Genomic DNA, 15358 nt, shown 5'->3' with positions numbered 1-15358 from the left:
ATACAGTAGTATGAATTGGAACCTACCACTATTTGCATTTCCTCAAAATAGTTGATATACTTGATATAAATAATGCGGTGGAGGGAAAAAAAAACTATCAAAGACCACTGCATGCCTTTCATTGTCTCTCAACATCCAGTAGGGGGCAGTAAAAGACTAAGACACATGCAAAGTCACCACAAAGAGACCGGCGGTTCACTAACGAGACATTTCTTTTATTCAATAAATAATTGACATTATAAACAGCTGGTGTGTGTGACAACACTTTTTTTTTTTTTTAAACATACAGTTTGATCTATTGGGGAATTTCCCAGTTTCTTCTTATTATTGTTATTATTATATTTATTCCTTTTGAATTTCAAACATCAACAACAACACAAGAGCTGGATAAAAACATAAAGTGCATTCATTTGGCAATCATGAGCAGCGCAAAACACAAATGCTGACGATTGTGTTGTGTGCTGTTCATATCTCTGCAAAAAACAAAACAAAAAAAAACTCTTAAAATAATATTTCACATTCACGGTAAGTCAAATCAACACAAACTCACACGCGCACACTTTTTATGTACAATCTCACATCAGCTACTATAAAAGTCACAATACAAACCACGTCGACAAACACAAGATTCAGATTCCACATTACAATCACTTAAACTGTGTCACTGCTGTCGTCAAAGAACCCCCCAAAAAAATAAAAAATAAAATCCAAAAAGGCGGGCAGCAGTGACAAATACTTCAGTGTGTTGAAATCAAACAAAGATGAATAAGAGCACAGCGGAGAGCTCATACTGAAATCGGGACTAAATGCTGCTTGCACAAGAGCATCGCTCGCTAAACAACACACTCGCAAAGATGTTGGCACGGAGGCTTGTTGCTTTGGCAAAGACTCAAGCCCTCATATATATCACTTGCACGTGAATTATGCTACTTTTTATTTTTATTTTTTACTTGTATTTCCTCAAATAGTGACCTCCGTTCTGATACGCGCTGTGTTTCCATTAGCCCCCGCTAAAAATATGTTACATCTTTCACATTAGGCGCCTTCTCGTTGTGTATTTTGCTATGAATGAAAGGGTATCTAGCACAAAGCCCGGGGGGAACGCCACATCATATTACTTAGCCCACAAAAGCAAATCAAGTTAAGGTTTCTTGAGTAACAATTTGACAAAGCTGTCTTCTTCTTCTTTTTTTTTTTTTGCTCTTTGTGGCATGTTTCAGTCCCAATGCCCAGCGACTCGTAGGGGGCTGCAGTTGTCCTGCACCCACAAACGCACAAAATGTACCACCGACGCCACCAAACTGTCCTGTGTACACGCAAGCTAAAAATACGACTCCGCAACAAGTTGGAGCTATCGCAAAATGTAAGAGCTGCTTTGTGGCCCACCGACAAATATTGCAATTGTTTTTTTGTTTTTTGTTTTTAAACCAAACCCCTTTGCAAAACTAGAATAAGTGTAATTTCTGGTGAAATTGCGTGGGAATGCTGAAAGCAAATTGAGAGATAAATTATAAAATTATAACCTCCTGGTTACTGGACAATGCACTTATGCACTTAAGTTATATATGGAAGTGGGCGTGGAAAGTGATACTTTGAAAAAGTTCAACGTCTGTCCCATTGAAAGTGAATGGGAAAAAAAGTTGATATTAAATGTTAAATTGTGCAAATACTGTAAGTAATGTGGAATTAGACGATATATATACCCCGGGAGGCGTGGATTTTTGAAGCTAGTTGAAATGTGAACAATGTAAATTGGAAGTATCAGGTGGGAGTTGTTAGACAGCAAAAAAAGTGTGGAGAATAAAAATCACAATAAAATATGTGGGAATGCTGAAAAGCATTCCCACAATAAATATATCAATAGTTGAACAAAGTCTACAATGAAGCCCTGTGAGATTTTGTGAGGCAGGCAAGTTCGGATATGTGCACAAAATGAGTTCAACTGGAAGTGATGCGGCGTCATGAAGAGCGAGAAGAAGGGGCAGAAAAGGTCCCCAACGAAGCTCATGTAATGCTCGGTTGCCACAGAGCAGAGAATAAATGCCTGTGAGTATTGTCGGATGCTCCGTTTTGGTATTGTGGAGTCGCTGTTAAAGGTTTAGAACTAGCGCAACATCGATGCTAACTTCCATTAGCTCATGTTTTCCATTCTACGTTAGCCAGAATCTAGCAAGACCTTCGTTAGGACAAAATTATATGGTTTGGTTGAACAGTTTAGGTTTTTAAATCTGCGATTTTTAAATCTCATTTTGTTACTACTACTACTACTACTACTACTACTGTCATTCATGTTACTACCACTAAAACTGATACAGTTTTAGTGGTAGTAACATGAATGACTTGAAGCATGTTTGAAGCATGAACAGCCATTCCTTCTGTAAATATGTTTAAAAATTGTGGGAGCATTAAAAGTGTTTATTTTACTACTTTCTGGAACTCGTGAAAGGGGGGTTCACTCACTGTATTAATTCTGACGGTTTGATTTGTAAATTGATCTGGTCATCGCGGTCCTCTGATGGGAAAGCACAACTGCAATGTGGCCCGTGACAAAACTGAGTTTGACGCCATCACCAAAAGCTCTCATGTTGGCCTTTCTCGGGGCTTCCCTGACTCGGTTTTGGATGGAACGATCCACAGAAATCCATCAAACGTCCCAGAAAAAACTCCAGTAAACGTAATAATCCCAGCCAGGTGGACATTTTTCCAAGTCCTTGTGAGGAAAACGTGAGATCGAAGAGGGTTGCAAACTCATGGGAATTTTTATAGCAGGAAACTTTCCATGGAAATTTGGGGAAATAATTGAGAAGTTTACAAAATTGACGGTTGACAGGAAATTATAATTTGGCATAATCCTGACTCAGATATGAGAAAAGAAAAAATGCAGCAATTATGACACCGGAATGCCCTCATATGTGGGCAAGGAGAGCTATCTATTTTTGCATGGATGTTTGCTTATAACAACAAAGTAGTGCTGTCACTATCGAATATTTTTAAAATCGATTAATCTACCAATTAAAATGCTTCAGCATTCCCACAATTGTAGACAAAATAGTAACTTTTTACTGCTGAAAATGGCTCAAAGAGTCAAGTGTCAAGTCAAGAAAAAAAAAAAATGTCTCCAAAGATTACTTGATGATTAACTCATTTGCTCCCAATAACGTGTAAATACGTTTTTTATGTTTTAAGTGTCCCAAAGACGTATTTATATGTTTTTTTTTTAATGCTAAAGCATACAGAAGGCTTTGATGCAGCCTCTCAACTGTAAAGAACGGTTGCAGAAATGGTAGTTATTACACAAACGGCCAGCAGGTGGCAGCAGAGCAAAGGAGATCAACCAGGGCCATGTAGAAAAAAAGCTAAATGACTTACAATTTTAAATAGATTTGAAAACTGATGAAACTTAGCTTTCTTCTAATGCTAATTGCTGCAAAACGGAAACAGATAGAAACATACTTTTTTTTTCCCCTGATGAAAGAAGAGACTAATCTTTCTTTTGATAGGTTCCATGCTTTTAGCAATTGAACACAATATTCCGTGGGCCTTGCAAAATCAGTCAAAATCCAGTAAAACAGCCGGGAGCGAACGGGATTACTTCTGTGAAAATGGCTGGGAGTGAATGAGTTAAAATAGTTGATCAATTTGAAAATCGGTTATGTGTCGCTCTGACACCTCTACAACAAAACGTCAATTCCCATGTGGACTATTTCCGCAATTCCCCGTCTTCAATTGCCATGGAAATTTACCGGAAACGATTTGCAACCCTCCAAAACGACGACGCTCCCCCGGCGAGACACGTGGATCGTTTTGCGACGTGGCTATAGTGCAAACGTGCAGCACAAGAGGACGGCGAGGAGCGTGAGCAGGAAGCGTGTGTCGGGCGCGCGCGCGGCGGCGCGGCCGGCGAAGGCGTCCTTCTCGAAGATGTGATAGCGCTTGCTGTTGGAGTGCAGCGTCTTCACGTCCTCCAGCGCGTAGTAGGCGGCCAAGGTGAAGTTGATGTCGCCGGACGAGAGGAGGTCAAAGACGCACGACTGGAAGTAGAGATCCTCCACGGGCAGACGCTCCTTGCACTTGGCCCTGGCCGACTGGTAGGTGAACCTGCGTTCGCTGGAACCGGACGCCGGGCTGCGGACCTTTTTGAAGTCGATGCGCTGGTTGGTGGGGCAGCCGTGCAGACACAGGTACAAGTCCTGGTTGTCGCCGTCGTCGTCGTCGTCGTCGTCCACCGAGCGCACCACCTCCTCGGGCATGCGCACGGCGAAGGTCAGGTAGCGGCCCACCTGGCGCACCACCAGCGTGGTGCCGATGTAGCGGGCCTGAATCTCCACGTGCTGGCCGGGGACCTTCTCCACCACGCGGAGGGCGTTGGCGCCGTGGCGCTCGCCGCCGTTCTTGGAGCCGTCGGCGAAGGCGGCCGGCAGCTCGTCCGTCTCGGCGTGATACATCTTCTGGTCCACGCACTCCTGGAAGTTCTTGAAGATGATTGTCAGCTGCAGAAGACGAGAGGGAAAACATTTTACTCGCTGGAGTTTCCTGAGATCGGGACCACGCACTTTCTTAAACAGATTCATGACAAAAATACAATTTTAAATATGTGAAAAACTCTTTTGTCCATTTTTCAAAAATGTATATTTTAGGATGAAACTGAACTGACGTCCCCAAAACAAAATGTCTTATACATTTTTTAATACATGTATAAAAGATCCACTATCCAAACTAGGGTTGGGCGCACAATATATCGAAAATATATCAATATCGCGATATTGGCCCATGCAATATGCATATCGCAGACATGCAATAATTTTCATATAGAATTTTATGCTTTTATTCGAATTTGACCAGCCAGCCGCTAACTAAAATTTACACTGCTATCCAATAGTTGAACATTATTTAGATATAATTACAATGAATTATCTAAGAATATATTGAGTTTGCTTATTTTGCTGCGTTGAAAAATGTAATTCTTTCATTAGAGCATAAAAATGTAATTTCCTTAGATAGATGTTAAATATCGCAATAATATCCATATTGCTATATTCAGCAACTATATCGCATAATATTCCAATATTGTGCAGCCCTAATACACACACACACATATATATGTATACATACAGTACATACAGTATATATATATATATATATATACTCACACATATAGTGACAGTATGCCTGTTGAACTTCTTGTTATTTACCACGAAAATTAGGGGTGTCAAAAAAAAAAATCGATTGGGCAATCTATCGCGATATTGCATCGTGCAATTCTCAAATTGATTCAATCGAAAGCTGAATCGATTTTTGATGGAAAATATTCAACAAAACGTCTTTTGTGGGGTTAGGGTTCACACCTTAAGCATTTAAAAATGTTATATTAATGTAACGTTAAGCTTTAATATTTTATTTCAATGCTGTTTAAACCAGAATCGAATCGTCAGGTACAAAGCAATTCACACCCCTAACGAGAATTGATTTTAAATCAAAACATATTCAACTTTTAGAGCATCCACAATCAATAAAAACGTCTCACTGAAAGGAACGTTCGTCAGTGTTTGTGTGCAATGTCGTCCAGCCAGCTTTCGTGTCGCATTTCAGCTAGCTCAACATTGGGGGGAGCGTGAGGCCAAAGTAAACGCCCTCCCACAAAAAAAAAAAAAAAAAAAAGCCAGCAGTGTGAGCAATGTGTAAAAATCAGGCCTCAGTGTGCAGACACAAAGACGAGCCATTCATGGCGTTGCAAAACCTGCCAGTGAACCCCACAACTATTCCCCAGGGAGTGGCTGATGCTGAGCCGTGTCGTGTGTACACTGCCGCTAATGGAGCCGGACTGGTCAGCGTCGCATTGGGGACACTGACGAGTCTCCGTCACTGGCGACACTGCCGATGGCCATACCACCAAGTGGAGTAGCTTACTCCAAAAAAGATTGGGAAGAGGAGAATGACTGTTATTCCAGCAGCCAACCAGCCAGCCAGATGCTTTTTATGTGTGCTAGGTTGCTGGGCTGAATGCTGATCTCTTTGCAGATTGTTTGCACAGGTGCCTTTGGCCTGCTGCCTTGTTTTCCTTTTGTCCACACTCAAGTCTCTGCTGCTAAAAGCAAAAAAAAAAAAAAAAAAAAAAAAAAATGCAACGACTTGAAAAGCTAAAAGGAGAAGCCTAAACGCGTAATTGCGGATCATTAAGAAACTTTTGATGAGTGATCATGATTGCGCCACACGACGTGATTGGACAAGTTGTGTTATGATAAACCGCAAAGTACACACACAAAAGCCCGCAATTGAGAATCTCGAGCAACTCGGTGGAACTCGACTGAGGGACGTTTCTCATGCGGCTATTAAACGCTCGCGGAAATGATTAAGATCGCGGAGACGATTGAGCTTGGCGAGGAAATGACCTGCAAACGTTGAGCTAAATGTGGACTTCAGGCCAAGGGGAAAAAAAAAGTCAAAAACTGTTTAAATACAGTATGTAGACTTAAGACTTAGACTAGGGCTGTGCAATTAATCGAAATTCAATTACAAAATCAGCATAATCGTTAAAAAACCCCGATTATTAATACTAATTTTTTAGGTTTTTTTATTTGTACATTTGCACCTTTTTTAAATGTTAAAATAATTTAATAAATTTTGTTTCATTTGAAACAGAGAATTTCTGAGGAATATTAATATTGATTTAATTGGATTTAATATTTAAATAATTTTATTTATTTACTTTTGCAATGTTACACAAAAAATGTCATTTATAAAATGAAAGAATTGACTCTGACTATGTCTATATATCGTAGATTACCGTGGATTTATTACCTGACCAATATATCGATAAGCGCGGTATCGTGCGATAATCGTTATCATGAGTTTGTCTCACATATATTGTGAGGTACCCAGAGGTTCCCACCCCTACTATTAAAATACTAGTTTGTTGCAGCCCTCGCTCATAACTTGTAGACTCATCATAAGTCATGATATCTCTCAAAGACACGTCAGTAGTCCAATAATGAGAAAAATGGCCGCCAAATGGAATAAACGAAAACAAGCTCACCTTGCTCGTGGCCGTGGCAGAGGATCCGGGCAGCACCGGGGTGTTGGTCACCTGGACCGACAGGTATTTGTTGTGAATGAGCGGCCAGGCGCCCTCCACCTTGCACGTCTGGAAGTCGTCCCCAAAGGTCCTCAGGTGCGGGTCTCCGAAGAAGCCGCAGTGCGTGAAGTTGGGCTGCGCGGCGTTGCGCGGGAAACTGCGCTCGTAGTGGCAAACCTCGGGCCCGTCCGAGCGCTCCTGGCTGTCGGGCGGCAGCGGCGGCGGCGACGCGGGGGGCGGCGGGGTGCGGGCGCGAGGCTGCGACGTGGGTCCCTCCTTGGAGCAGTTGTGTTGGCTCATGAGGTCCTCGATGCCATGCTGCGCCGAGTGGTACGCCAGGTCGCCTCGGCAGGTGCGCGCCGTGCGCCGCACGCAGCCGTTGTACGCGCGCAGCGCCGTGCAGAACTCCTCCTCCGGCCCCGAGTTGCTGGTGGAGGCCCAAAATTCAGAGTTGCACTTGAGGATCTTGCACTGTAGACTCACTGAAAAGGACACAAACAATATGAAATCATCATCAATACTGAATGTATTTGATCATGAATAAACAGGGCCACAACATGGGATCCTTGGTTAAGTCTGGATGCGTTAGTAGTAGGGCCCGACCGATATGCTCTTTTTGAGGCTGATGCCGATACCGATTTTTGCCAGAAAAAAAAAAAATACTGATTACCGATTAATCTGCCGATTATTTATTTAAAATATATATAATACAAACACTGACAGCTGATCAAGATAACTTGACTGTTCCTGTGCGTTTTGGCCTCTTGGGGGCATTGTGGTGCCATGCATCCATGGCATACACACTTAAAGTAAGTACAGAAGAAGGTTGCGATTGAATTCTACTAAAATAACTTGTTTTTCACACATTGGGAAGAATTTGTGCCTTTGCGTAGTGTTATCATCTGTGAATTTATGTTCCCACAAGATTTGTGTGTGGATATTCGTTAGTTGAAGAAAAAACATCCCCGAAGTCAACGCTAACTTCCTGTCTTCCTGTTAGCATTTGCTAACTTGCTGTTCGTGCTAGGCTAGCGATGTTTTAGAAACGAAGCATATTTTGTATTCAAATATACAGTGGATGTAATTCTTTACGTTGTGTGGTTAGTTTTACAGTTAACTCCAACTGCGGTGTCATTTAACAACTTAAAGGGACAACAGAATAACATACGCCACACACTCGCCAGTTGCTAATGCTACAAAAGCAAAATGGTGCATTCAGGGCACTTTCACAACGTCGGAAACTTCAGTTTTGAAATGTAAATGCAAAATGTGTTTTAAAGGTACTAATTGTACATGTAAATTGGAAAATAATGAAAATATCACATTTATTATAGGCAAAATGTTAACGTTTGACTGCCAAAAGTGACTAAAATAAGTAAAGTATCCCTTTAAAGATCAATTTAACTATGTCTAAATTTCCCCCACATCTATTGTTGGACTGCATCCTATACTATACTATACTATACTATACTATACTATACTATACTATACTATACTATACTATACTATACTACTTTAATGTTTTTATATCTACATTGAAAGACATGGATGAAGTTTCTTCAATGGTTTCATCCAAAATGTTGTACTTGTAAATTGTACTTTGTCATCGCTTATTTGTTATACTACATTCGGTTTAATGAGCATTAAAAGGAAGTGCTTGCAATACGGTTAGGGGTAATAATAAAAGTGACTTAAGAATTTGCCTCTAGCTTTTTTCTTTTATGATGGTGGACAGATGGACCATGTCATTTCAAAGAAGTATGATTGCCCCATTATGTTCAATGTAAAAGTGGAGTGGTGTAGTGTTTTGACCCTTTACAGTAGTCAACTTCTATTTATTTACACTTGACTGTTTCCTTGAGCGTCAATAAAGGTTTTACAATGGTGTCTATTGACTTCTCTCTCACTTTTGATGAACACGTAGGTGTAATATGCTAAGTATTTTAAGGTGTTGCTATATGCGTAAATCCTTTGAGAACCACTGCACTAATCTACACTTTTATTTGAGTAAACACGACTCAAGTAGTTTGTCACCAATTCAGTTAAAACCATCCAGGCAGCCCTTGACACACGTTCTTCGAACACTGCGACACAGTGTTTGACTTGTGATGCTTTTAAAAAGGAAGGCGGCGTGCGTAAAAACCACTACAAAGTCCCGCTTTTAAACACAAACCACCGTAAAAGACTCATCACTGTCTCCTTAACGCTAACAGATGGCAATACGACAGTATAATAATCTCAACTATCAGCACGTTATCACCTTGTTGTTGGATGGTGAGTGACCTAAGCGGCAATACTGATAAGAGTTTCGCAAACATCCAGAGCTGATTGAAGAAGAGTGAAAGTGTCTGCAGTGCTGTCACTCATTCTGTTTGAGTTAAAAATGTGCTTTCAGTAGCATACTTTCTGCCGTAGTAACTTTAAAATAGCCATTGCTGAGTTGCTCTATAAAGGAGAAATGGCTTAAAAAAATAAATAAATAAAAAAATAAAGCTGAGTTGAGTATCAAATTCCCCACTCATCCTCTCACGTACAAACTCACACACTTTTTAAATTATTTTTAGAGGCAGCAATAAAAACAGTTCAACATTGAGCCCATCTTCTTTGGTATGAGCAAATGCAAGGGAGGAAAAAAAAAGTATTAACTTTCCATGAGCTACTGTTAAAAACCATAAAGAACGCCCCCTTCCCCCAAACAAAACAAAGCAGCAAAAACATCTTGTCGTTACTTTCTGACTTCACACATCCAACACAGTGATGACAAACACACAAAACTATTGTCAATAAATAAATTTAGAATGTATAAAATGCGTTTTTCTTCCTCTTTTAAGCTGCCATTTCCATAAAACGTCACAATTAAGGACGCTTCCAATCTACAATTTTGACTCACCATTTGTCGCAATTGATTGTTGCTAATTGCACAAATAGTTAGCATTTAGTGGCTTTTACGACACTTTGGCCGACTTACAACACTTTCAGCGGCGCCAAATATTCCCGGTTCAAACACAACAAAAATGGTGGAAAGTTCCACAGAATGGTAAGTCTCGTGAATTCAGGCAGTCGTTAGAATTTACAAATGTGTATTTTATGTTTTTAAAGTTGCGTCTTACCTGAAGGGAAGAGCGATACGAAGAGAGCGAGGACTCTGCACACTTCAAGCGCCGAGGGTCTGCCTCTCTTCCCCATAACCATCCATCCAGCTCGGGGTCGCCCTTCACTCCGCTGCCTGGTGGAAGAGGCGACACGGCGGGGGACGAGATGAGAAAAGCCCGGAAAACCAGTCTCAAGTCGGTCCTGTGCTCTCTCATCACTCCCCCTCTCCTTTTTTTCGGTAAGTGTACCGAAAGTAAGCAAGCTAGCCGGCCGAGGTTAGAAAAGCGGCGAGCAGGTCGTTTCTTTCCTTCACGGGAGGGAGCAGGAGGAGGTAGCCGCAAATGTGTGTATGACTATGTCAGTCGCGGAGAGACGGGAGACCCGGCGAACCAATCAGTGTTCGGGCCCCCCCTTGTACGAGACCCCCCTACTCACTCCACACGGTTCGAATTACACTTCAATGCGCAGACTTGTTCCACCATGAGCCACTGAAGCGTTCACAAAGCACGATGAATTCGACAACTCAATCCTCACACTCACATTTAAATTATATGAAAGATGACTATGTAATATCACGGCAGAGTTGAAAATAAATGTAAAAAGTTTGAAAGGAGAGCAGTTTGAACGTTCATGTAAGGCTACGTAAATGAAAATATAGAAGCTACACTGTCTGGTAGTAAACAAGGTGTATGAAAATCAAATTCATATCTAGTTTTTCTTTATATAGTATTTGTGCTTTATACCACCATTATGGGAATTAGATAGATAGATTGTTGAACATATAAACAGGTAGCAGATAAAACCAATTAACTTGCAATCATTAATGATAGTTTACATGTTCAAAGGCAATAGGAAGAAGTTGAACACTTATCTAGTCCTACCCCTTATTCTTTGTATCTTTTGGCTTATTTCATTATTAATACAAGAGGTTAATACATTTCAATAATAGAAAAATGTGTAATCCTGCTTGTGTATACAACTGTACTTTGACAAATAACGTACATTTGCCAATAGTGTATGTTATGGTTGAATGATATTGGAAAATCATGTGATATGCAATAAAGAGAGCACATACTTAAAAAAAAGCACAATATTGTGCTTTTGTACATAACAGCATTGCATATAAACCACCTACAATCTCTAATAACAATATTGAGGCACTGACTTGCTAAGGCAAGCACACATTGATCGCTTCACAAGCAAATTAGGTTCCCCTTCATCTGACAATTAGCAGATTTTGAACATAGAAGGCCAAAACATCCCTAATAAAATTAAATTGCACTAATAAACTAGCCACTAGAGGGTGCTAGAACTGCACAAATGGAAATCAACCTGACTTTTTTTAACAGATGTGTTCCTTTTAAACATTGTGAACACGACGACGACAATATTGTGGCAGTTTTAAATATCACGATATTGCCCTTATCGTTACATCCCTAATCGATATTATTGCGATACTTACAGTGTACCTAATGAAATGACATTTTTTTATCTAATTAAAGAATAAAAATTTATCATGCATCAAAATAAGCAAACTCAATATAATCTTAGTTAATTAATTGTAATTACCTCTCGATATTGGTCAACTATTGGCGGTGCACATTCTAGTTAGCGGCTGACTGTACGAATTCAGATAAAAGCATAAAATTCCATATGTAACTTATTGCATGTCTTTGCGATACGCATATTGCATGGGCAAATATCGCGATATCAATATTTTTTTCGATATATTGTGCAGCCCTAGCGTCATACACAATAATAATACATCCTCATAGATAGATGGAAATGGTAGTGAAGTCATGCAAAAATACCAGGAATACCGACCGGTATTGGCTTATTTGCACTGGTAGTAAAGCCATGCAAAACCACCAAAACTTTATTTTTATGAGAATGTGCTTTCAGCATAATAATAATTCTTAGTGATTGATAGATAGAGCGTAGTGACATGCAGCCAATATGAAAGTCGTCGAGTTGGGGTCTCACCACAATGGAAGAAATGACAAGAAAAAAAAAATGTCACTGTCAATTATTTGTGAGCGTGTTTGTCGTAAACCGAGCCAAGGCGCATTCCTACAATACAAGAACCCCCAAAGCATGACAAACAAGAAGCAGCTTTTTTTCGCAGGGTAATTGACACATGATGGGAGGGCACCAACAGGAGGATGTGAAGAACATGAGAACAGGGTGTCCCGAACTTAAGGTTGGAACCTAAAAATGGGTCACGGGTCATTCTCATTGGGTTGGCAATTGGCAGTAATGATGTTATGGGAATCCGTCATGTATTTGACAACAATAAAGATCATGTAAGTAGATGAAAATGTACGGTTTAAATGTGCGCCAACACTGTGGACAAAGCCTTTCTGTGTCCCTTTTTTCTCTTGTACAAATGACATGTCATTTTAAGTGTACTTGGGTCATGGCCGGATATAGTTTTTCCACACAGAGCAAGGAATTTCTGTCTTTACAATCCTCTCACGTAATGATGGATTTGACCTTCTAACAACCAGGGCTGAGCCTTTACACGTTTGCAACGAGGGTGGCCCCCGCGCAGACGCATTTCCAGCAATGTCGTCCAATTTGATGAATTGTTCGGGGGGCCTGAGGATCAAGACGCATTTTGGCTGACTTTTTCGCTTGGCACTTGGACATGAATCATTTGGAGTGACGCGCTCAGCAAAGCGACGATTTGGACAACCTCAAGATCATCATTTCCAAGTAGAAAATTATAAGGTACGACGTATGTTTACATAAGTTGTTAACCATGTGGTACAGTGAACATCTATAGAAAGACATTTACCGTATGTAAAGCTGCACATTGATTTATCATTTTTTATGACTGGATGATTGACAGGAAACCATAACAATGACCACCGTGATCATAAATGTCATTTTACAAGCCATTTTTGTGTCTGAAATGAGAGTATCGACTAGAACGTGCATTTAGTACTAGAGATAGACCGTTATGCTTTTTTTAGGGCCGATACCGACACCAATTATCGGTAGTCAACCGATATTTGAAGCCGATATTAATTTGCATTCATGACATTACTTTTATAGCATTTGGGATGCTTATAGTTTTATTATCTAAATGTTATATTTTCAAAACTAGGCTGTGGCATTATTACTACAGCAAAAAAAAAAAAAAGCCATATGAGAAAAACTATTCATCCCTGAACACCATGCAGTTCGTGTAGACCTTATTATCATTATGATTATTGTTAGACAATCTTGATAGCGGTAATCTTTTGATCTTAAGTCTTGACAGACACACTCCCGGCTGCATTCGAAGCAAAATGACGGACTTTTAAATGGATCGCTTATATATCGGCCGTCAGATTAATAAAAAAAAGACCGATGCTGATATGTGCCAATATGTCAAATATCGGTCTATCTCTAGAACGTTTAGTACAATTAGACAAAGCAACATTAAGTTACAATGCAAATGTGTAAAATCCTTGCATGTGTTTGACTAATAGAGAGGGAAACGAATAATTGAGATCCAATTCGAATGACACCACCAGTCTTTAAGCATTAGTCTTTTTTTTTTATGAGCGCTTAAAAGCATAATTGCTCAAATCATTTTTAAGCTACTGTTGCAATATGAATACAAATGACCGTTGTACATGTCTTGCTAAATATGTTTTTTTCTTCTTCTTTGTGTAGATTCTTGGTCATCCAGGTCATGGTAACCCACAAAGGTTGAATGGAGGTAACATGATTTTTTTTTTCTTGTGCTTTTCCCAAAGCATCCAAAAATGACTTTGCATACTAATAACATAATGCTATGTAGCCTATATTAATCCATATTACATGTGTGTCACAGCACTTGGAAGCACAATGCAGCATATATATATATATATAAAATAATAAAACATTCAGATGTCATGTCATCCAGTTGCTTTTATGGAGCACGGCGTTACACCTGCGACTCCGCCTGTAAAATCTGGTAAGGCATTTTGATATATTGACCACCACTGCAGCGTCCACCTCCCCTCGCAGCTCTTCAACGATGAACATTAACCTGTGCATGCAGTCAGTCAGTCAGACGAAATCCCCCTGTTCCAACAGATGGCGCTTGTAAAATATACTGGACCTCCTCGGACCTTTGACACAGAACGCACATGGCGTTATGAGGACAGCCAAACCTGTCATTAAACTTCAACCTTATTGGACAGCTCGGTTATTGCTAATTGCAGCTGTCATGCTATTAGGGTTTTACGAACAGGAAAACGACAGGTGGGGGGTGGGCATGGTGGGGGGGTATCGTGGGTGATATCACTTCACTGCTCCCCCTGATTGGCTTTAGACGTGTGATGAACGGTCGAGAAATAAAACGCATGCTCCACAGGTTTGCATTCACTTTTCTAACGAGCGGCAGTTGAAATATTTCACGTCGCGGAAGCACTAGTCGTTTTGCACATGCACGTCAACGTCAAGAAAGGCTAAACATGCAAAAAAAAAATAAAAAAAAAAATACGCACGAACCAACCTTGGCGACTGCATGGAGTCCTGCTGGAACCCGGAGGAGGACGGCGGACCAGACGCAGACGCCGCCTGGGAACCCCCTCTTTTTCAAAGCAAATAAACACGTCCAGCGTTCAGTCGTGTAATCCCAATTTAGACTCACTCGGCGGCGGCTCTCTGCGCGTACAATCCGCCAACGTGCACATGACGTCCGGCGCGGAAACAAAAAAGTGATTCCTCCGAGTTGAGCTTCATCCAAAGCGACGCGAATCACTTGTGCCGTTCGTCATCGATCGCCGGTCGATCGGCAAAGAGACATAATGTGGCGTGAAGTCCCACAAGTGGCCACATCTGCGCGTTGAATCCAAATACTTTTTTTTTTTTGTGCCGGGGAGGGAGATAGGGAGGCTGCTGTGCTGTGCTGCTGCGCGGAGAGGTCCGTTGTGTGGATGTTGTGAAATGGCTCGTTAGAAAGTGTGAGGGAGACAATGATCGGCGCTGCGTGACGCCGAGCCTCAGCTGTGTGAGGCCCTCCTAGTTCATAGCAGGCTCGGCATTCAAGTCTGGGCTCATTCTAATGATTGCAACAACTAAAAGACATTGTCAGCATCCTTTTTAATTGATTTTTGATTAATATTGGCGTCCCTCTTTTTAAGCCTTTGTGTGTTTGGCCTACATTCTTAGCTCCCAGGAAGTAGTTTTAAACCTCAACAGATCCCATTTACAGTA

General features: G+C 40.8%; 2 protein-coding genes across 3 annotated transcripts in view; one reads left to right on the top strand and one right to left on the bottom strand.

Annotated features, from left to right (window-relative positions):
- Nucleotides 1-15358, top strand: part of ticrr (TopBP1-interacting, checkpoint, and replication regulator) — a 115194-nt gene that overhangs the window by 670 nt on the left and 99166 nt on the right. For both annotated transcript variants that reach the window (XM_077517612.1, XM_077517611.1), the window contains one exon: nt 10172-10403. The gene's annotated coding sequence lies outside the window, so the exon portion shown is untranslated. The remainder of the gene's footprint in view (nt 1-10171; nt 10404-15358) is intronic.
- On the bottom strand, nt 195-15155 carry rgma (repulsive guidance molecule BMP co-receptor a). Its single transcript, XM_077517613.1, has 4 exons — nt 14655-15155; nt 10183-10298; nt 7034-7554; nt 195-4490 (listed from the first exon to the last, which is right to left on the bottom strand). Exons 1-4 carry the CDS (start codon nt 14666-14668, stop codon nt 3816-3818), a joined length of 1326 nt encoding a protein of 441 aa, XP_077373739.1. The 5' UTR covers nt 14669-15155; the 3' UTR covers nt 195-3815.

This window comes from Festucalex cinctus, chromosome 3 (assembly GCF_051991245.1).
Source record: "Festucalex cinctus isolate MCC-2025b chromosome 3, RoL_Fcin_1.0, whole genome shotgun sequence".
NCBI lineage: Eukaryota > Metazoa > Chordata > Actinopteri > Syngnathiformes > Syngnathidae > Festucalex > Festucalex cinctus.
This window is presented reverse-complemented; position numbering and strand designations above follow the sequence as displayed.